General features: G+C 34.7%; 1 protein-coding gene across 2 annotated transcripts in view; it reads left to right on the top strand.

Annotated features, from left to right (window-relative positions):
* SYCP1 (synaptonemal complex protein 1) overlaps window positions 1–21,574 on the top strand; it is an 84,145-nt gene that overhangs the window by 21,485 nt on the left and 41,086 nt on the right. For both annotated transcript variants that reach the window (XM_053656067.1, XM_053656066.1), the window contains exons 11-15: window positions 4,401–4,509; window positions 8,983–9,077; window positions 9,542–9,726; window positions 10,947–11,014; window positions 16,591–16,652. In XM_053656067.1, coding sequence (XP_053512042.1) covers window positions 4,401–4,509; window positions 8,983–9,077; window positions 9,542–9,726; window positions 10,947–11,014; window positions 16,591–16,652 — 519 coding nt within the window. The remainder of the gene's footprint in view (window positions 1–4,400; window positions 4,510–8,982; window positions 9,078–9,541; window positions 9,727–10,946; window positions 11,015–16,590; window positions 16,653–21,574) is intronic.

Genomic DNA, 21,574 nt, shown 5'->3' with positions numbered 1-21,574 from the left:
CATAGAGGTGTGTAAGTTCTTCTGAATTAGTGTTTCAAGGTTCTTAGGGTATACTCCCAGCGATGGAATTGCTGGGTCAAAAGGCAGTTCCATTTTAATTTTTTTTTGAGGAAACTCTATACCGTTTTCCACAGTGGCTGCACCAGTCTGTGTTCCCACCTAATGCAACAGTGCATTAGGGTTCTCTTTTTTCCACATCCTCACTTTTTTCCACATCCAGCATTTGTTTGTTGATTTATTAATGATAGCCATTTTGGCAGGTGTGGGGTGATATCTCATTGTGTGTTTAATTTGCATCTCTCCGATGGCTAGTGATGTTGAGCATCTTTTCATATATCTCTGGGCCCTCTGTATGTCCTCTTTGGAGAAATGGCTATTCAGGTCTTTGGCCCATTTTTAACTGAGTTTTTTGTCTTCCTGGTGTTGAGTTATATGAGTTCTTTATGTATTTTAGAGATTAAACTCTTGTCCATTGTACTGTTGGCACATATATTCTCCCATATAGTTGATTTTCTTTTCATCTTGATGATAGTTTTTTAGTTGTACAGAAGCTTTTTAACTTGATGTATATCCATTTATTTATTTTTTCTTTATTTCCATTGCATATTGGCAAAAATATTGCTATGTGAGATATCTGAAATTTTACTGCATGCGTTTTCCACTAGAATTTTTGCATCCTGACTTATATTTAAGTCTTTTATCCATTTTGAATTTACTCTGGTGTATGGTGTTATTTGGTGGTCTAGTTTCATTTTTTTGCATGTTCTAATCCAGTTCTCCCAATATTTATTGAAGAGACTGTCTTTACTCCATTATATGCTCCTGCCCGCTTTGCCAAATACTAATTGACCATAAAGACATGGGTTTATTTCTGGGCTCTCTATTCTGTTCCATTGACGCATATGTCTGTTCTTATACTAGTACCACACTGTTTTGATTACAGTGGCCTTGTAATATAGTTTAATATCAGATATTGTGATCCCTCCAGTCTTTCTCAAGATTGCTAAGGCTGTTTGGTATCTGGTTCCATATAAATTTCTGGAATATTTGTTCTAGATCTTTGAAGTATGTCACTGATATTTTAATAGGAATTGTGTTGAATCTATAAATTGCTTTGGATAGTATGGACATTTTAATGATGTTGATTCTTCCAATCTATGAATAGGGTATATGCTTCCATTTATTTGTATCTTCTTCATTTTCTTTCTCCAGTGTTGTATAGTTTTCCAAGTACAGGTCTTTTACCTCCTTGGTTAAATTTATACCTGGGTACTTTATTTTATTTTATTTTTTTGTTGCTATAGTAAATGGGATTTGTTTTGTAGTTTCTCTTTCTGAGAGTTTGTTGTTGTTGTTAAAAATGCCTTAGATTTCTGAGTATTGACTTTGTGTCCTGCTACTTTGCCAAATTCACTTATAAGGCTGAGTCATATTTTGGTAGACCTTATACGGTTTTCTGTTTATGCTGTCATGTCATCCGCGAATAATGAGAGGTTTACCTCCTTTCCAATTTAGATGCCTTTTATTTCTTCTCGTCTGGTCACTGTGGCTCAGACTTCCAGTACTATGTTGAATAAGAGTGGTGACAGTGGGCGCCTTGTCTTGTTCCTGATCTTAATAGAAATGCTTTTAGTTTTTTGCCCATTGTGAATGATGCTGGCAGTAGGTTTTTTGTATATGGTCTTTATTATGTTGAGATATGTTCCCTCTGTTCCCACTTTGCTAGGTGTTTTTTACCAAAAGTGGGTGCTCGATTTTACCAAATGTTTTTTATGCATCTATTGACATGGTCATATGATTTTTAGAAAAGATTTTATTCATTTATTTTTAGAGGGGGAGGGGAGGAGGGAGGGAGGGAAATATCAATGTGTGGTTGCCTCTCCTTTGTCCCCCGCTGGGAACTGGCCTGCTACCCAGGTATGTGCCCTGACGGGATGGAACCAGCAACCATTTGGTTCTCAGGCTGGCACTCAATCCACTCAGCCAGGGCGTAATTTATAAAATATTTAAAATTTCAAAAGAAAATTTGTATTTGCTGACTGTACAATAAATTTCTATTAGATAATTTTATTATTTTACATATCCAAATATTCAGCCATTTGCCTAGCAGAATTAATTTCCATTGACTCAAATATGCACACACAATGGATGCTACACCTTTAAAAAAATCAGTGAATCTTCTACATTATTTGTATTAGTGAGTAATAGGGCCTTGCTGCAAAAATATTTTACTTTGTGAGAACTTTTGTTCAGACAAAAGCCTCATAAAATGTGAAGATGATGATCATTGACCATTCATCCCACATTCTGTAGTTTATTTTGAAATATACTATTCATAACACAAATGAAGGTGAACTAAAACATTTTTTTTTTGCTTCTTTTTTAATGTCACATAGTGTAAGACTTGAAATTTGTAAATGTTGTTTTTAGGTCATTATTATGCCAACTTTATCAGTTTTAATTAAGCCTTTTATTTCCCAGTGGAGAGCATTACAGAGAAAGGAATCCTCTGCTTTTTGTTTGCCCTTTTTTTCCCAGTTTTTCTCTGATTTGCCATGTGATACCTCATAACGATAGATAATATGGATATCTACTTAAACGATAGTAGCAAAAATTAATTGAAAACACAGAGAAGATTTTAGAGTTTTCTTTTAGTTCTGGTTTAGTGATAGAATAATCTATGTGTTAGACTTACAAACTTTGAAAGAGTTAGCAATTTTCTATATTTTAGCTGAATTTGTAAGTGAGATTTCTGAAAGGAGGAGGTATTTTTAAAAGTTAAAACTGTGCTTGTTATAAAGAACACAGACAGTGCAGTGCAAGAAAGCTTGGTGAAGTTTTGGGTGCTTGGGTAGAGCTCACAGATTGTTGAGGTTCCCTGTAAAATGATGGTCTGGCCAGCAAATGTTTTGGCTGGGGATTCCTCACTGTCATTACTTTGAAGACTGTTTTTTTTCTTCAGATTTGTGCCTGGAGATAAAAACTTGGCTGTTGCATTTTGGAGCTAGGTTGGCAGGGTAGGAAGACATGCTGAGTCGCATCATTCAATGTGCTATCTTTTCAGTGATCCTGTATGCTACCCCTCCCTTTGCCTACTATACCCATGTTTAGAGATTATCTTTTTCAATTTATGTCTGTGTTTGTTGCAATAGAGTAGGGTTAGTTCTCTGACTACACTGGCTAGTATGGACTAGAGTCCAGAAAAGGACTTTGAAATAGCCTCCTTAAATTTAGTCCCCTGTTTCATGCCTACCTTCCACAGTGTCTGTTGCCTCTTATTCCTGAAGCATTCTTGGATTCTTTGGGGTGGACATACTTTGCTTTTCATTAGTATCTTCCTTGCTCAGGCTTTTAGGTTTGACCTTGCTTTTCTATGCTGAGTCATTTTCCATTCCTTCCAACTGCTTTTTTTACGTACTGTGGTTTGGATTATAGAGAAGTCTCCTGGTTTCACGGAAGATAAAGGCTGTCTTTGTTGTTTCTCTGGTTATTGTTTTGGGTGATTTGGAGGTGAAAATAGGGCAAAGAGATCTTTCTAGCACCTTGAATCTGCAAGTGTCAGCTTATTTTTTAAGCATCTCTTTCACCTTTTCGTCACATGCACTCAGTATTTTAGCCATCTGAATATTTTCTGTTCTCCATATGAAGCATGATCTGTGGATCCTTTGTGTTCTTGGATGAGTCTAGAATGCTTATTTCCCTGTGTTTGTCTGATTAACTTCTACTTGTTTAGAAAGGCTCTATTCTGTTCTCTGAGAAGGATTAATTTTTTATTACATCCCCCAAGATTTACATAGATGTTCCTTTTCTGACTTCCTATAACATTTTTGTCCTGTTACTTATAATATTCAGGTAGAGTTGTCTATCTCCTGGTCTAGCCTGTGTGTGTTTTGAAGATGAGTTCACACTTATTATGGTTTGTATAATGATGTAGGTGCTCAATAATATTTATGGAATAAAAAGAACAAGCAGCTTTTATTATATAATCTTTTTAGTAATAAGTTAAAATGCATACTATAATATTGGGCATATAATATTACAGTAAGTTCTCACTTAATGTCATCAATAGGTTCTTAGAACTGCAGCCAAATGATGTATAATGATGCTAATTTTACCATAGGCTAACTGACGTAAACAAAAGTTAAGTTCCTGTGGCATCTCATCAAAATTATAATGAAACAACATTGAATGAAACATCATTTTTGAGGACCTGCTATAGTTTTTTCATTCATTTATTAAAGTTTTTTGGGGGTCGGAGAGCAAACACATACTGAATGCTAGGCACAGTCAACTAAAAAGCATATAAGCAAGAACATAAAATAATTTCAGGTAATAGTAAATGCTAAGTTATCCTATTTTATTTTTCATATGTAATATATTATTTAAATATTTAATTTTAGGTATCACTGCTGTTGATCCAAAACACCGAGAAAGAAAATAAAGTAAAAGAGTTAATATTGCAGCTAGAGGAATCCGGAGATACAGTTAATCAATTAGAAGAAAAGATCAGTAAGAATTTATATAATAAAATATAACAATGTATCTTATGTATTTCTCTTGTTATGTTTTGATATTTGGCTTTCATTACGGTTTTGTTATAATGCTTTCTAGTGCTGTAATTCCCAACTTGGGATGAAACGGTTCAAGTGAAGCATAATAGAATCACTTACAGAGGTTTGTCAAAGTAAATAAGCTCCTGTTTTCCCATTTCATATTTTCACTTTCTTTAGTTTCAGTGCAGTGCTGTATGAAAACAGGGACATATGTCTTTTTGTTCATGGATGCATTCAAAAAACAATGCCTGGTGCATATGAGGCGCTCAAAAATATTTTATGAATGAATAAATACTCTGGGAGCACAATGGAGGGATTGTTAATTATTTATGGAGCAAGACATTTGGAAATGCATTAGGGAAAAAAATTGTTGAACTAGACCTTAGATGACTAAAGGATTATGAGACAGTTAATTGTAGGAGAGAGTATATGCAGAAGAAATGGCTTGATGGCTTGTGCAGGTCATGGAAGTGTGAAAGTTAGGGTATATTTGAAACACTAATTCGTGTGTCTATATCCTGATGAGACTGGAAATGACTTCTGGATCAGATTACAGAGGATCCTGAATATCATGTTATGTTTAGACTATCTTGTTGAAGTTTCTCAAACTTGATTAAGTGGTGTGCGCTTGCTTGGTAAGCATGATATACTCAAACACTGCATCTTTTAGAATGTCGTAGGGATCTTGTGGCATTTTTCACTTTTCTCTTAAAAATCTTTTTTACTAATTCTCTCTTTGTTTCTTACCCACTATGAACCCTTCCATTTTATTTTCAGTTATTAAGATCTTTAAAATATCATTCTAATTTTTCAAATCTGCTATTATACTTTGTGTAGCTTTCAGTTTCTTATTATTTTCTTAACTACTAAGAATAGCTTTTTGATAGTTGCTTACTGATAATTTTTTCTTAAATGTTCGTGAGCTCATTCTGCCATTTGCTTTTTTAAAATATATAGCTTCATTTTTATATTTTTATTTTCAATTACAGTTTGCATTCAGTATTATTCTACATTAGTTTCAGGTGGTTAGACGATCATATGTAGTTATTGCAATAATATTGACTATATTTCTTATGCTGTAATTTATATCCCTGTGACTATTTTGTAACTGCTGACACTTGTATCTGATAGTTTTTATTCAAAGTACCTTGTTTTCTTGTGTGTCTTACTGTTTTTGACTCTATGCTCATTTTTCTTTGCAAAAATTATTTGTAGGAATAATTTATGGCCCTCTAAGTCTATAGGTAATCTAACCTCCTCCTGGGAGGATTTCTATTTACTTTTGCCATGTACGTGGTGGCTCTACCTGTCTGGTACAATCTAAGTCAGTTTCCAGGCTTGGGATCCTTAGACCACTCAGGTGATGTGGCCCTGTGCTGGCTTGCTTTTGCAAGTTAGCTTACTTTTGTTCCTCTTTGTAAAAGGAATGTTCTAGCTTATTACACAAAAATTTAACTCTTGGGCTCTGTACCTTATAAGTCTTTGGGTGTTCATATTTCTTTTTTTTAATGTCTTTTTGTTTTAGATTTTATTTATTTATCTTTAGAGGGGAATGGAAGGAGGGGGAGAAATATCAATGTATGGTTGACTCTCGTGCATCCCCTGCTGGGAACTGGCCCGCAACCCGGCATGTGCCCTGACTGGGAATTGAACCATGACCCTCAGGTTTGCAGGCCCGCGCTCAATCAACTGAGCTATGCCAGCCAGGGCCATATTTCTTTTTCTCACCCAATCACGACTTCAGATCAGAAGTCCAACTTTGCCAGGATCTGCAGATCCCCTCAGGACAGAAGTCTGTGTTTATCTTACATCTTCAGGTTTCTGTTTTCCCTTCACTTTTGGCCTAATAATTTCTTCCTATTTTGTCAGGAGTTCAATGATTTTTGATTTGGAATTTTTATATTTGATCCTGAATTTTTATTCCTTTCTAAAGGTGTTTCTAGAAGTTTTATTTAGTTTATAGATCTTTTCCTTACCTATTTTAGTTTTTAAAGATTGACATAATGCTTATTTTTAAAAAATCTATGATCAGTAATTCTAGCATCTGAAGTATATGCAGATCCATGCCCGCCGTTTGTTTATTCTGCTGACTCTGCTCATGGTGCTTTATTTCCTCTTGTGGGTTTTGATTGTGAGGTCACATAACTTTATCTGTGGAAACTTTTTAAGGTTTGGATTGGAAGTATATTTTTACAGAGAAAATTTGCATTTATAGCTCTGGGATCCTTGGAGAACTTGGGCCACTTCTAACTAAGTTTTGGCATGAAGCTTTTTAGAACCCTCACACAGCATGCACTCAGTTTCCACACGTGCCTAAGGACTAGTTTGTGATTAGAATTTCCCAGAGGAGACATATTGTGACCAGACTATATAAATAGTACCACAGTGGACACTGCAGTGTTTAGTTATCATTTCCCTCTCTCCAGATCTACTTTCCCTATTTTCTCCCAGAGTTGGAGCACTAACTCTTTTATTTCTATGCAGATTTTTCAGGGATTAAAAAATACAGACATGAAACATCATTCTGTTGCTTAACATGCTTCACTGTTTTTCATGGTCTTTATGACTGATGAAGCTTACCTGTGAGCAAGTCACATAAATCCTGTTACGATCTTACCCTTATTTTCTTTCCAGTCATCTACTGTGATTTCTCCCTCATGGTTTTAATGCTATTGAAATACATTTCCTTCAGACCTCAGGGTGCATCATTCCGTCTCTTCCATTTTTGCCTTTGTACATGCTCTTTCATGTGTCTGTGGTCTTCTTTTCTCCTCCAACTCCCATTATGCTTATTAATTCTTAATTGGCTTTCAAATGTTTCAGTTCAGCTGTCACTTTCTAGAAATCTTCCTTGAAATTTCAATCTTTGTCTGTCATTCCTTACCTTTAACCCTTACTGACCTTACTTGACTTAGGTACTCCCTCTATGTATATTCCCAGAACTTCAAGTGAGTACCAATCAGCACTTATCATTGATTTTTCATTGTCAGCCTGCCCACTCATACTGTAAATACCATGAATTTTAAGATTCAGTTTCTAGTATACACCATCACCACCACCACTATCATCATCAAATTTAACATTTGTTGATTATATGCTAGACCCTACAATTAAAAATTATATTATTTTTGATGTTAAGAATGATACAATAAAACATCTCTAGTTGCATTATCTTTTTAATCCTAACAGCCACCCTTCAAGATATGACTAACTACCATTATTCTCAATTTCCAGGTGGGAAAAGTAGAGACAGACTGACTGGTTAAGTATTATGCTTAAGGCTAGCTAGCTAGTAAGAATGATTTGAACCTAAAGAAGAGCATGAACTTCTATTTTCCCTTTGTGTTTTTATGAGATTTAAAAGTGAATGCACACATATAAAACACAGAGACTAGTATCTTTAAACATTGGTATTTAGTGAGCATTAGCTATTAAGTGGAGTCACCAACTTTTTAAATAATATTTAATAAATGTATTTTTGAAAATTAAAGTAACAAGATAGTAATAATGAAAATAAAATCATGAATAATTTCACCATTAGGAGATAAATTCCTTTTAATGTTCTTGTATATATTCTTACTTTCCACATGTACTACTTATATAAGTACTATTTTTAACTTGCTCTTTTTATTTTATGATTTTTATAAATATCCAAATTAGTAATCCATACATAAGGTCTGTATTGTCATTTACAGTAGTTATGTTGTACTATTATGTATGTACCACTGTAATTTAATCTGTCTCCTGTTGGATATTTAGGTTGTTTCCAGTGTTCAACTGTTACTAAAAATGTAGCGCCAAAAATCCTTATATATTCACCTTTGAGTGCTTGGGAGATAACAGCCTTGAAAAGTCAATAAAAGTTGATGATGACTGCTGTGACTGTTGTGGCTCAGTTGGTTGGGTGGCATTCTGCAAACTGAAAAGTCGTTGGCTTGGTTCCTGGTCATGACACATGCCTGGGTTGCAGATTTGGCAACTGATGGATGTTTTTCTCCCACTCTTTGTCCTTCTCTTTCTCTAAAAATAAATAAAACTATTTTTAAAAGGTTGGTGATTCTGGCTGGCTTAGCTCAGTGTATTGAATGTGGGTCTGCGAACCAAAGGGTTGTCGGTTTGATTTCCAGTCTAGGGCACATGCCTGGGTTGTGGGCCAGGTCCCTGGTGGGGGGTGCACAAGACGCAACCACGCAATGATGTTTCTTTCTCTCTTTCTCCTTCCTTTCCCCTCTCTCTAAAAATAAATAAACCCTAAAGACAAAGAACAAAGGTGATTTTAAAAAAGTTGGTGCTAACCAATATCAATGTAGCTATATTTGCACATTTTTTCCTCATTTTGGAATATCTAGAGAAAAATAAGTAATTGTTACAAATTATTTGTTTTTATATTTTCTATTAAATACTATGTACCTTTGACTTTCTTTTTCAGAATTACAAAATGAAAACTTAAAAGAAACAAATGAGAAGCAGGATAATATAACATCAGAACTTGAAGATTGTAAAACATCTTTGCAAAGAAGTGTGGTATGATTTCAAAACTGATTAGTGTGTGATAAGTTTCACACTATTGATCAGTCATCAAATATTGAATGATAATACCATGTACAAGGACCTAGAACTTCAATTAGAGAAGATATAGTACCAGTCACAAAAAGCTTTTAGTTTAATTAGAGGCATTGGATAAAAACCACGTTTAAAACATAACTAAAATACAAGACCATGCTAGGTACCAACAGTGTGATTCAGGTAAAAACTGCTACAGTAGTTCTAAGAATTGTAAGAACACTTTGGGGCTGAGTTGGCCAGGAAGTCTTTGTGGAGAGGTTGGGGCTGTAGGTGGGCTCTGGAAGAATGGCGAATTGAGATGCAGTAGTGGGTGGGATAGGAAAGGAGAATCGGGATAAGGAGGGACAGCAGAGTACAGAAGCAGATGAGTTTAGCTTGTTTTCTTTAGGACCTTGGATCATAGCTTTTGTACTTTCATTTAGACTACTCAAAAGGTGTTAGAGGAAGATTTACAGATAGCGACAAAAAAAATACATCAGATCACTGGAGAAAAAGAAGCTCAAATGGAAGAATTTAATAAAGCTAAAGCTTCTCATTCATTTATGGTTACTGAACTTAAAACTACTATCTGCAACTTGAAAGAATTATTGACAACAGAACATCAGAGGTAAAAATATTTTTTACGTAGCTGAATAAAAATGATTTACTACTAATGTTCAGTGCCATTTCCTATCCATTGTCAACTAATTCCTATAACAACTATAACCAAGCCTCTTTTTTTAAATGTATAAAGTGGGAATACATTTTACAAGTTGGTCTCAAGTAGGCAGGTATCCTAGGGAAAGGTAGCAGGTATCCTCAGCAGATTGTTCCCATGCATGCTTTCCTTGGAGTCAAGCTAAATGAATAAGCAGCTGGTAAGAGCTGATGCGGTGATATGACATATTTAATTAAACTGGATTATTATTGGCTTCACAGAAATAATATGGGTGAGTGGGGTTTATTTTATTGGGGTCTGTAACCTTGTTTCTGATTTATAAAATTAGCAACTAACCTGGTACAAGGAATGTGCTTAAACATTCTTATTAAATTAATAGATTAATGAATTAATGAATATGATTAATTATAAAATAAGCTATTTACATTTAATCTAAATAGCAGTGTGTCTAAAAAGAGTTAAAAATTTGCCGTTTTTCACTACTTTATATTAATCCATATTAAGCTGTGTTAAGAGGCCCAGGCAATTATTGTTGTCCCATTAGCATTAGGGTTAATGAGGATGAAAGAAACAAGTTTCTCTCCGAAATCATGAACTGGGCCTAGTAGTATTTTTTCCCTACCGCTTGTGTCTGATAAAGGAAGAAAAGCTAACTTTCTAGCTTAGTTAATCTCATAGATTCTTGAAGACCTACCTAGTTGATTTTCAAGTTTTAAAATTGGAACTGATCTCAATGTTATCTGTTCCAATTACCTGTTTTATAGACAAGGAAATAAATGGAAAGCCAGAGGAGTTAAGCCAGTTGTATAACTTTTTGTATTTATATTGTCCCTAAGGCAGAATTATGTAATGGTAGTTACGTACTCAGTGTCGAAGTTCTAGGATGCATTAATTTGATTTTTATCAACAGCTAAGAAAGAGATAAATTGTGGCCATAGGCTTAAGGTTTTATGTAGATTAATTAATGTACAAAAATGTACTTATAATAGCAATATTTTATTTTGAAATGTACTATCTGGCACAGAGTAGGTACTCAAAAAATGTTTAATAATTGAATGAATGAATCTGTGCTAGTGTATATTATTGCTGAATTGCACCAACTTTAGTTACTAGATGTATTCTGATTAAAAGAATGTTTTCCATTGTAAACTAATAATGTATTTTACAAGATTGGAAAAAAGTGGAGATCAATTGAAAATACTTACCATGGAACTTCAGAAGAAATCAAGTGAACTGGGTAAGATTTAGAGAATAACATGTGTACATAATATTATTAACCAATTCTAAAAATATAAACACTATTTCAGAATAAAGTATAGTTTCTCCTCTGTCATTTACTAGTAGTGATTATTGGATAATTTTTCATTTGATTTTTCAAAGATATAATATTTAACCCTTAAGAAAGACTATTCAGTTCACTATGCAGTTCAAATCTGACTATTCTGTATTGCAAATTTAGAGCCATCTAGTTGCCTAAGATCAAACACTTTAAATATGAGCCGTCTTTTCATTGCTCATTTAAAGAGTGAAGTAGTGCATTCCAAGTTAGTTAAAGACAATTGTAAATACAAAATCTTTGTCAAATAATTATTTCTGTTTTTTTACTTTGTACAGTTTGCTTTGCTTCTTCCTGTGTCTCCAGTCTTGAATTAAGTCTGATATTGCTCTAAATAGGTTTTGCTCCTGTAGTCAGTTTTCTTGTGTTTATACCTGTGTTCGCTTTCACTCTGGATTTGTAACAGATTCTCCCTTTACTCCGCTGCTGCTTAGTATTATTAGATATTATATGAGGAGGGACCTCAAAAAACCCTGGAATTTATTTATAGAAAATTTGGTATTTATTGTTACATGTGTAAACTTCAGTCACCTACAAAGTGCTCTCCATTTGATGCAGTACACATATGGAGACTTTTTTCCATTGTTCAAAACAGTTTTTGAACGAGTCATTTTTGATGCCTTTTAATGCTTCTGCTGTTTTTTTTGTTTCACCTCTTGCATATCAGCAAAATGTTTTCCTTTGAGGACTTTTTTCATCCATGGGAACAAAAAAAGTCGCTTGGGGCAGGGTGAGATTGGGTGAATAGGAAGGGTGCAGCACTGGGCTCATGCCATATTTGGTCAAAAACTACTGAACATTTTACTGTTTATAGTTTTGATCTTTTTCTTAGATAAGCCCCTTTAGCATTTCATATAATAAGGACTTGCTAATGATGAACTCCTTTAACTTGACCTTATCGGGAAGTACTTTATATGCCCTTCCATTCTAAATGAAAGCTTTGCTGGATAGAGTAATCTTGGATGGAGGTCCTTGGTTTTCATGACTTTCAATACTTCTTTCCAGCTCCTTCTTGTCTGTACAGTAAAATGACAATAAACTTGCAACTATCAACAACTGAATCTGGACAAAAACAGAAACAAACTAAGCAAACAACTAGAATAGGAACGTAATCACAGAAATGGAGATCACATGGAAGGTTATCAACAGGGAGAGAGAGGGGGAAGAATGGGGGGAAGATACAGGGAATAAGAAGCAAAATTGGTAGCTACAAAATAGACAGGGAAAGGTTAAGACAGTATAGGAAATGGGTAAACTGAAGAATTTACATGTATGACTCATGGACATGAACTAAAGTGGGTAGAAGATGGGTGGGTGGATAAAGGGGAGAAAAAAAAGGGACAACTACAATAGCATAAAATATCAATAGCATAAAATATCAATATTTATGATCAATAAAATATGCTTAAAAAAACTGCTGAATACTCAGTGTGGTATGGGCAGATATGCTTGTAAATCATCCATCATGAAATGGGCACATTGAAAGAGTTTTAGAAAAGAATTCACTGAAGCTGAACCCAGCTTCTTACAAGAATGCCAGCTTGTACACTGATGCAGATGGGTTCCTAGAACACTCATCTAGCAGGGGAAACTGGTACTACAAGGGACCTGCCCTCCAGAAGATAATTCCAGTTTTTTTTGTTCCCCCCTCATATTGATATTAAATAATGTAACTGTTGAATTTATTAGATCTTATTCTTCAGTTAGCTTTGGTTATATAATTAGGAGTATAATAGATATGGTCTTTGTGCTAATGAGATCTACTTGGGGAGACATAAAACAATCACAAACAAATATATAGTTACAAATTGAGATAGGTGCTAGGAAGAAAATGAAAATGATGCAATGGAAGAAAATACAATAATAGGGCCTAGTTTAGATTTGGCAATCAGCAATAGCATTTAGCTGAAGCCTAAAAAATAAGTGAGGTTTTGTTTGGTAACCAACATGATTTGGAGAGAGTGCCTCAGTTAGAAGGAAAAACACATAGAAGTGTTTCGAAGTATGGAGGAGCTTGTTTAAATGACTGAACGAAAGCCTTTGTGTTTGAGTATAACAAATGGTGTGAAAAGAGGGATGAAATGAGTTTGGGGTGGTAAGGACCAAACCAGGAGTTTTGATTTTATTCTAATAGTAAAGGAAAGCCATTTTAAGATTTTAAGTAGAGATTTCAAGTTAGAGAAATGATATGATATGGTTTAGGGATTTTTTTTGTAATGCTCCCTTGAGGATATATTTTTATTGATTTTAGATAGAGAGGAAAGTTGGGGGTTGAGGGAAGAGAGAAATAGAGAAACATCAATATGAGAGAGAAACATCGATTGGTTGCCTCTCATATGTGCCCTGACTGGGGATTGAACCCATAACCTAGGTACGTCCCTTGACCAGGAATAGAACCCACAGACTTTTGGTATGTGGGATGATGTTCCAGCCAGCTGAGCAACCCAGCCAGTGCTGTTTTTAAGTCATTGAAAGTTCATTATGGCAGAAAAATTTGGTAGTGGGTGGGGAGTGCTAGTAATGAAGAAAGAGTAAAACTGGAGAAATCAGATTGGAGGCATTTTGAGTGGTACAAGTGTGAGAGGAATCATATCACACTTCTGTAAGCATTAATGGGTGAGCCCATTAATCTAAGAATATTTGTCTGTTTTCAGCTCTGAAAATTTAAAAAAATTTCTTCTAGTGTCATTGTTCTCTCTCTCTGTGAGTCCTGATAGGTGGATTTTGGACATTTTGGATCTATCCTCTGTTTTGATTTTTTTCTTATACTTTCTACCTTTTAGTTCTTTTCTGGAGAATTGGGGGAAAAAGATTTTTGACTTCTGCTAATTCAATATTTAACTATGTTTATTTTGCTATTTCCAAAATCTTAGTTATCACATTTTAAATTTCCAAGAGCTCTAGGCAATTTATTCCATGGATATAATATGCTGTTGGAACATACTAAGATGTTACCATATTTAGCAAAATATCTGCTTCTGTTTGATCTATTCTTCTTGGATTTTATTTTAGTTATTTTCTTACTAGTACCTGGTTCTCTCTTCATGGTTTTGCTTTTCCTCACTAATTGTTGATTCTTAATTGTTTGCTCATCTGTGTATTTCAGAATCCATCTTCACCCACATGTATGTTAAAATCTGCCTTATCTGATTATGGGGGAGGGATGGGAGGTTCTGTAAGGAAGGCTGGGCTTGGTAGCTTGTTTTTTGGGCATAGGAGATGTTGTCTTGCTTGTAGATCATGAGCTGTATGGGACACGTGCCTTTGGCTCTAATTCCCAGAATCCTCGATTTAACCTGAGGTGGATTTTGTGGTGGATATGTGGTCACCTGGCCTCGTTTCACTTAGCCTTCATTGAATTACTGTGGGTTTTACCCCTATAAGAAATCCTTAACTTTTGGGGTTGTTATGTGCCTGTTTTTTTTAAAATGTTCACATATATCTTTTTTTTTGGTCTTTAAAAAAAGTTATGTGATTGGGGGTAAGAAAGAGTGTAGAGACATGCTCAGTCCACTGTATTTAACCAATTGTTGAGTTTTTAAAAATCAATTTTTTGACTGGTAAATACACGATACAATATGCAGATGATGTATTGTAGAGTTGTATACCTGAAACCTATTTAATTTTATTAATCATTGTAACCCCAATAAATTCAGTAAGAGTTCATTAAAAATGAAAACCATAAAAAACAGGATAAGTATATAAAACTTTAACTTTAAACTAAAATGAAATTTTGTGGTTTAAATAAGCTTTGCATTTGCCAAGTTTTTCTTTCAGACTCTACTTTGGGATTTCATATTTTGTGGATTTTTCTTTATAAAGACTAAGCAGTTATTACAAGTATTTTGTTTTTAATAACATACAGTTATATCTCCAATAATTAATAACTGTTAATAATGAAGGAGAGTGCTGCAGATATAACAAAATTTAGGTGACAGCTAGACATCATTTGGGGCTTCGTGGACAGTTAAAAAATGTAAGGAAGGAGAAAAAAGCAGGAGGTGTGGGCTGCAAAAATTTTATAATTCATTAGCCTAACGTTGAATTTGTGGAAGTATAGAAAGAAGAGCATTGTGAAACACTATTATTTGAGGTGACAAGAAGGAAGGGTGTCAGCAAAGAAAACAGGAACAGGAATTAGGAAACAAGAAATCTGAATAATGCAAGGTCTAGAAAATCAAAGGGAGAAAATTAGAGTGGTTAATAGTATCAAATGCCAGAAAGCTCCAAAGTGATGAGGATGAAGAATTGCTTCACAAAATGGTTATTGGTGATCTTCGAGATCATAATTTTATTAGTTTAATGGAGATAAGTATTAGTTATGCATGGGGATAAGGAAGAAGTTAGTAGATAAATAGGAATTTGTCTGCCAAACAAAATCGAGATTTGATTATAGTATAAAAAGGCAGACAGGTCAATCAAATACTTTTGTTTTGTATTCAAAGAGATGTTAGTCATGATGAGGGAGATGAAAGATTGCTATACAGAGAGTCAATGTATATTGGTGATAGAGCAACTAAAACCTCAGAAGGGATGGGAATGTTGAGATCCAGAGTACAATTGCTAGAGTTAACTGGCATTGAGTGGATCACTTCTTTTAAGTTTGGAGTGAAGATGAAGAGGCCAGGTGTTTAGAGAGGAATGATGAGTTGTAGGTAAAAACACATGTGCTAAATGATTACATTCCAAATACAGATTGATTGCTTATTTTGTTAATGAACTTTGGGCTCATTTGGTTATTGAATTAACTTTATAGAAACATTAATATTTATCCACTATTTCTTTTTTATTTGTTTCTAATCTTTTATTTTTGTACAGTTCCATTTGGACTCCCTCTTTGCTTTTTAGGGCAGTGATTTTCAACCTTTTTCATTTCATGGCATACAAACAAATCACCAAAATTCTGTGGCACACCAGAAAAATATATTTTTTGCCAATCTGACAAAAAATATATTTTTTCATTCACACTGGATGGCTATTATGTTGGTTATTGTCATTTTTTAAATTTGACAGTCTAAGGGGAAATAGGTCAGTGCCCTTGACAAAATAGGTCTTGCATGTTTTAAAAATTATTGTGACACACCAGTTGAAAATTGCTGCTTTAGGGTACTCCAGTTGCATGAATCCATCTCTTTTAGTTTTCCCCTTTCAAATGGTATTCTTCTTCTTTCTCTTTTTTGAAAGATTTTATTTATATTGATTTTTAGAGAGAGGGGAAGAGAGGGAGAAAAACAGCAGTGTGTGAGAGAAACATTGATCGTTGCCTCTCATATGACCCCAACCAGGGATGGAACTTGCAACCCATGTTATGTGTTCTGACTGGTAATCAGACTGGTGACCTTTTGGTTTGTGAGACAACACCCAACCCATCTCAATGGGTCACTCAGGGCCAAATGGTATTATTCTGATTTCTTGCTTCTCTTTCCTTGTCTTTTAATCCACCTTTTAACATACTTATATTTTTTTGCTTATTTTAGAAGAGATGACTAAACTTAAATATAACAAAGAAGTAGAACTTGAAGAATTGAAAAAAATCTTGGTAAGTATTTAGTTTCTGTTAATATACAGCAATTACTTTTCAAATTCAATGACTTAAGACTCTCATGACAGATGTTTTATGCTAGTGTTTTCAGCTAAAATGTAAAGAAAATTACATTTGGTTTTTAGTAGAGCCACATTCTTATTATACTAATATTAATACATCTTGATAATTATCTTGTTGTCTTTATACTATTTGAACATGTGTTGATAGGACACTTAAATAAGGTCAAATATGCATGATATGTAGCTGATTTTAAATTTGGTATGTCTTGGATACCTTTGAGCCACAAAGCTGCAATTTTGAGAAGTATGTGTATGATATATATTCATACCTGTTTAGTATTCAGGTAGAATTTGTGAATGATGAATTTGTTCAGATAAGGCTTTATTATATTTTAATTGATTTCAATGTATAGAGCATGAGTTGGCATCCCTTTTTCTGTAAAGGACTAGATAGGAAATATATTAGGCTCGTGGGATATATATAAAATGTTAATTCTTTCCCACTTCTTCTCCCCCTTCATGTCCCTGTACCTACCCCTCTCCTTGTCATCATCCTTCTCTCTTCTTTTAACAACCTGATAAACATATAAAAACCATTCTTAGGTCAAGGGCCTACAAAAAGAAACTGCTGCCTGGGCCAGGTAGCTCTGTTGGTTAGAGCATTATCCTCATATGTGAAGGTTGCAGGTTCAATCCCTGATTAGGGCACATGGAAACAACCCCCCATCAAAGGGAAAGGAGGAATCCCCAGAGAGAGTGCTAAATGAAATAGAGACAAGTAAACTATCAGACATTGAGGTCAAAACAATGGTTATAAAGAAGTTCAATGAGTTCAGTGAGCATTACAAAGAATTACAGGGAAGCTACAAGGAACTTATGCAAACTACATCAGCATGAAAAAGGATGTAGAACTATCAGTAAGAACCAGGAGGAAATGAAGAATATAATTTCTGAATTGAAGAACACAGTAGAAGGAATTAAAAGCAGGGTAGATGAAGCAGAGCATCAAATCAGTGATCTGGAGGACAAGGTAGAATAAAATTCCCAGGAAGAGCAAGGTAAGGAAAAGAGACTCAAAAAGAATGAAGAGGGGTTAAGAGAGCTGCAGGACAACATAAAACATAATAATATTAGTATAATAGGGATGCCGAAAAGAGAAGAAGAGGAGCAAGGGATAGAAAACCTGTTTGGAAAAGTAATGATGGAAAACTTCCCTAATTTGATGAGAGTAAAAGTCACACAAACCCAGGAAGCACAGAGGGTTCCAATCAAGATGAACCCAAGGAGGACCATTCCAAGACACATCATAATTAAAATGGCAAAATCCAAGACAAAGAATCTTAAAGGTGGCAAGGGAGAAACAGGAAGTAACATACAAGAGTCCCGATAAGATCAGCAGCTGATTTCTCAATGGTAACTCTCCAAGCCAAAAGGGAATGGCAAGAAATATTCCATGTAATGAAAACCAAGGGCCTGCAATTGGGACTACTGTATCCAGCAAGGCTCTCAATTAAAATGGAAGGCCAAATAAGGAGTTTCCCAGACAAAAGAAGCCTCAAAGAATATACCTCCTCCAAACCAGCTCTGCAAGAGATGCTCAAGGGTCTGATTTAGGAAAAGGGAAAAAAAAAAAAAAAGAGTGAGAGAGGCACACAGGCATGAAAAAACAGCAATGAATAAGTACCTATCAATAATAACCTTAAATGTAAATGGATTAAATGCTCCCATCAAAAGACGTAGAATAGCTGAATGGATAAGAAATCAAACCCACACATATGCTGCCTACAAGAGACCCACCTTGGAACAAAAGACCTACACAGACTGAAAGTCAAGGTTTGGAAGAAAATATCCCAAGCAAATGGACAGGGGGGGAAAAAAAGCCAGGGTTGCAACACTTACATTAGCCAAAATAGATTTCAAAACAAAGGCCATAAAAAGACACAGGACACTTCATAATACTCAAGGGTAGAATCCATTAAGAAAGCATAAACATTGTAAACATCTATGCACCCAACATAGGAGCATTCAAATACATAAGGAAAATCTTGGAGGACTTCAAGAAGGATATAGACAGGAAAAAACTTACAGTAGGGGATTTTAACACCCCACTGTCAGTAATGGACAGATCTTCCAAACAAAGAATCAACAAGGATATTGTGGCACTGAACGATGCATTAGACCAAATGAACTAGTGCATACATACAGTTGATATATACAGAACCCTTCACCCCAAAGAATCAAAATACACATTCTTTTCAAATGCACATGGAAAATTTTCAAAGATAGACCATATGATAGGACACAGAACAAGCCTCAACAAGAACACTGAAGTCATATCAAGCATTTTCTTGGACCACAATGGCTTAAAACTAGAAAGCAACCTCAAGAAAAAAACTCAAAGGCAGTCAAATTCATGGAGACCGAATAACATTTTATTAAACAAAAATGGGTTAACAGTGAGATCAAGGAAGAAATTAATACATTTCTGGAAGCAAATGTATTAATGAAAATAAACACACAACAACCCAAACCCTATGGGACAAAGTGAGAGGAGTCCTGAGAGAGAAGTTCATAGCAATACAGGCTTACCTAAAAAAGATAGAAAAAATTCAAATAAATAACCTAACCATACATCTACAAGAACTGAAGGAACAATAATAGGTAAAACCCAAAGCAAGGAAAAGGAAGGAAATAAGGTAAGAGGAGAATTAAATAACAGAGACCAAAAGAACAATTTGAAGGATCAGTAAATCCAGGAACTGGTTCTTTGATAAACAGAATCAACAAGCCTTTAACCAGGCTCATCAAGAAAAAGAGAGGAATCAAGTAAACAAAATCAGAAACAAAAGAGGGGAAATTATAACCAATATCATAGAAATACTAAGGGCCATAAAAATGAATATGAATAACTATATGCCAAGAAATTTGAAAACCTGGATGAAATGAACAAATTTCTAGAAATAATCTAAAACTAAATCAAGAAGAATCAGAAAGCCTGAACAGACTGATAACAGCTAGTGAAATTAAAGCAGTAATAAAAAAAAAAAACTCCTTGCACACAAAAGCCCTGGACCAGACAGTTTCACAAGGGAATTTTACAAAATATTTAAGGAAGAGCTAACCACAATTCTTCTCAAGCTATTCCAAAAAATCCAAGAGGAGGGAAGACTCCTAAGCTATTTTTATGAGACAAGCATTATCCTAATCCCAAAACCACATAAAGATACTACAACAAAGAAAGAAAACTACAAGCCAGTATTGCTGATGATGCTAAAATCTTCAACAAAATATTGGCAGGCTGCATCCAGCAATACATTAAAAAGATCATATACCATGACGAAGTGGGATTCATCCCAGGGATGCAAGGATGGTACAATATATGCAAATCCATAAACATAATATATCACACAAACAAAAGGAAAGAAAAATCACATGATCATATCAATAGACCCTGAAGAAGCATTTGATAAATTACAGCACCCACTTATGATAAAAACACTCAGCAAAGCAGGAGTAGAGGGAGCATACCTCAGCATAATAAAGGCCATACACAAGAAACCTGCAGCCAACATCATACTCAATGGTCAAAAACTAAAAGCTTTCCTCCTAAAATCAGGAACAAGACAAGGGTGTCTGCTTTCACCACATCTATTCAGTATAGTATTGGAAGTTCTAGCCACAGCAATCAGACAAGAAAAAGAAATAAAAGACATAAAAATTGGAAAGGAGGAAGTAAAACTGTAATTGTTTACAGATGTACATAGAAAACCCTATAGACTCTACCAAAAAAAAAAACCTACTTGACCTAGTAAGTGATTTTGGCAGAATGACAAGATACAAAGTCAATATTCAGAAAGCAAAGGCATTTTTGTACACCACCAATGAAATCATATTGGAAATAGAAATTAGGAAAAAATTCCCATTTACTACAGCAACAAGAAAAATAAAGACCCAAGGAATGAACCTAACCAAAGAGGTAAAAGACCTGTCCTCAGAAAACTACAGAACACTGAAGAAAGAAATTAAGGGAGACGCACATAAATGGAAGCATATACCCTGTTTATGGACTGGAAGAATTAATATCATTAAAATGTCCATACTACCCAAAGAAATTTATAAGTTCAATGCAATCCCTATTAAAATACCAGTGATGTATTTCACAGATATAGAACAAATATTTCAAAAATTTATATGGAACCATAAACAACCCCAAATAGCCTCAGCAATCTTGACAAAGAAGAACAAAGTAGGAGAGATCACAATACCTGATAGCAAACTATACTACAAGTCCACTGTAATCAAAATAGTCTGGTACTGGCATAAGAACAGACATATAGATCAGTGGAACACCAGAGAGAGCCCAGAAATAAACCCACGTCTCTATGGTCAGTATTGACACAGGGGACAGGAGTATACCATGGAGTAAAAATAGCCTCTTCAACAAATGGTGTTGGGAGATCTGGACAGCTATCATGCAAAAAAAAAAAAAAAGAAATTCAACCACCAACTTACACCATACACAAAAATAAGCTCAAGATGGATAAAAGACTTAAAATATTTAAGTTGTGACACCATAATAAAAGTCCTAGAGGAGAACATAGACAGGAAAATTTTAGATATTCCATGGAGCAATATTTTCACTGATAAGTCCCCTAGAGTAAGGGACATAAAGGAAAGAATAAACAAATAGGACTACATCAAATTAAAAAGGTTCTGCACAGCTAAAGAAAACATCAGTAATATGAAAAGGTAACCAATTGTATGGAAAAATGTATTTGCTGATGACACCTCAGACAAGGGTTTGATCTCCAAAATATATAAGGAATTCACATGACTCTGTACCAGGAAGACAAACAATCCAATTAAAAAATGGACAGAGGACTTGAATAGACAGTTCTCCAAGGAGGACATACAGAG

This window comes from Artibeus jamaicensis, unplaced genomic scaffold (genome assembly GCF_021234435.1).
Source record: "Artibeus jamaicensis isolate MK-2021 breed Jamaican fruit bat unplaced genomic scaffold, CSHL_Jam_final scaffold_1689, whole genome shotgun sequence".
NCBI classification, from domain to species: domain Eukaryota; kingdom Metazoa; phylum Chordata; class Mammalia; order Chiroptera; family Phyllostomidae; genus Artibeus; species Artibeus jamaicensis.
Note: the sequence above shows the minus strand (reverse complement) of the source record. Positions and strands in the feature narration are given on the sequence as shown.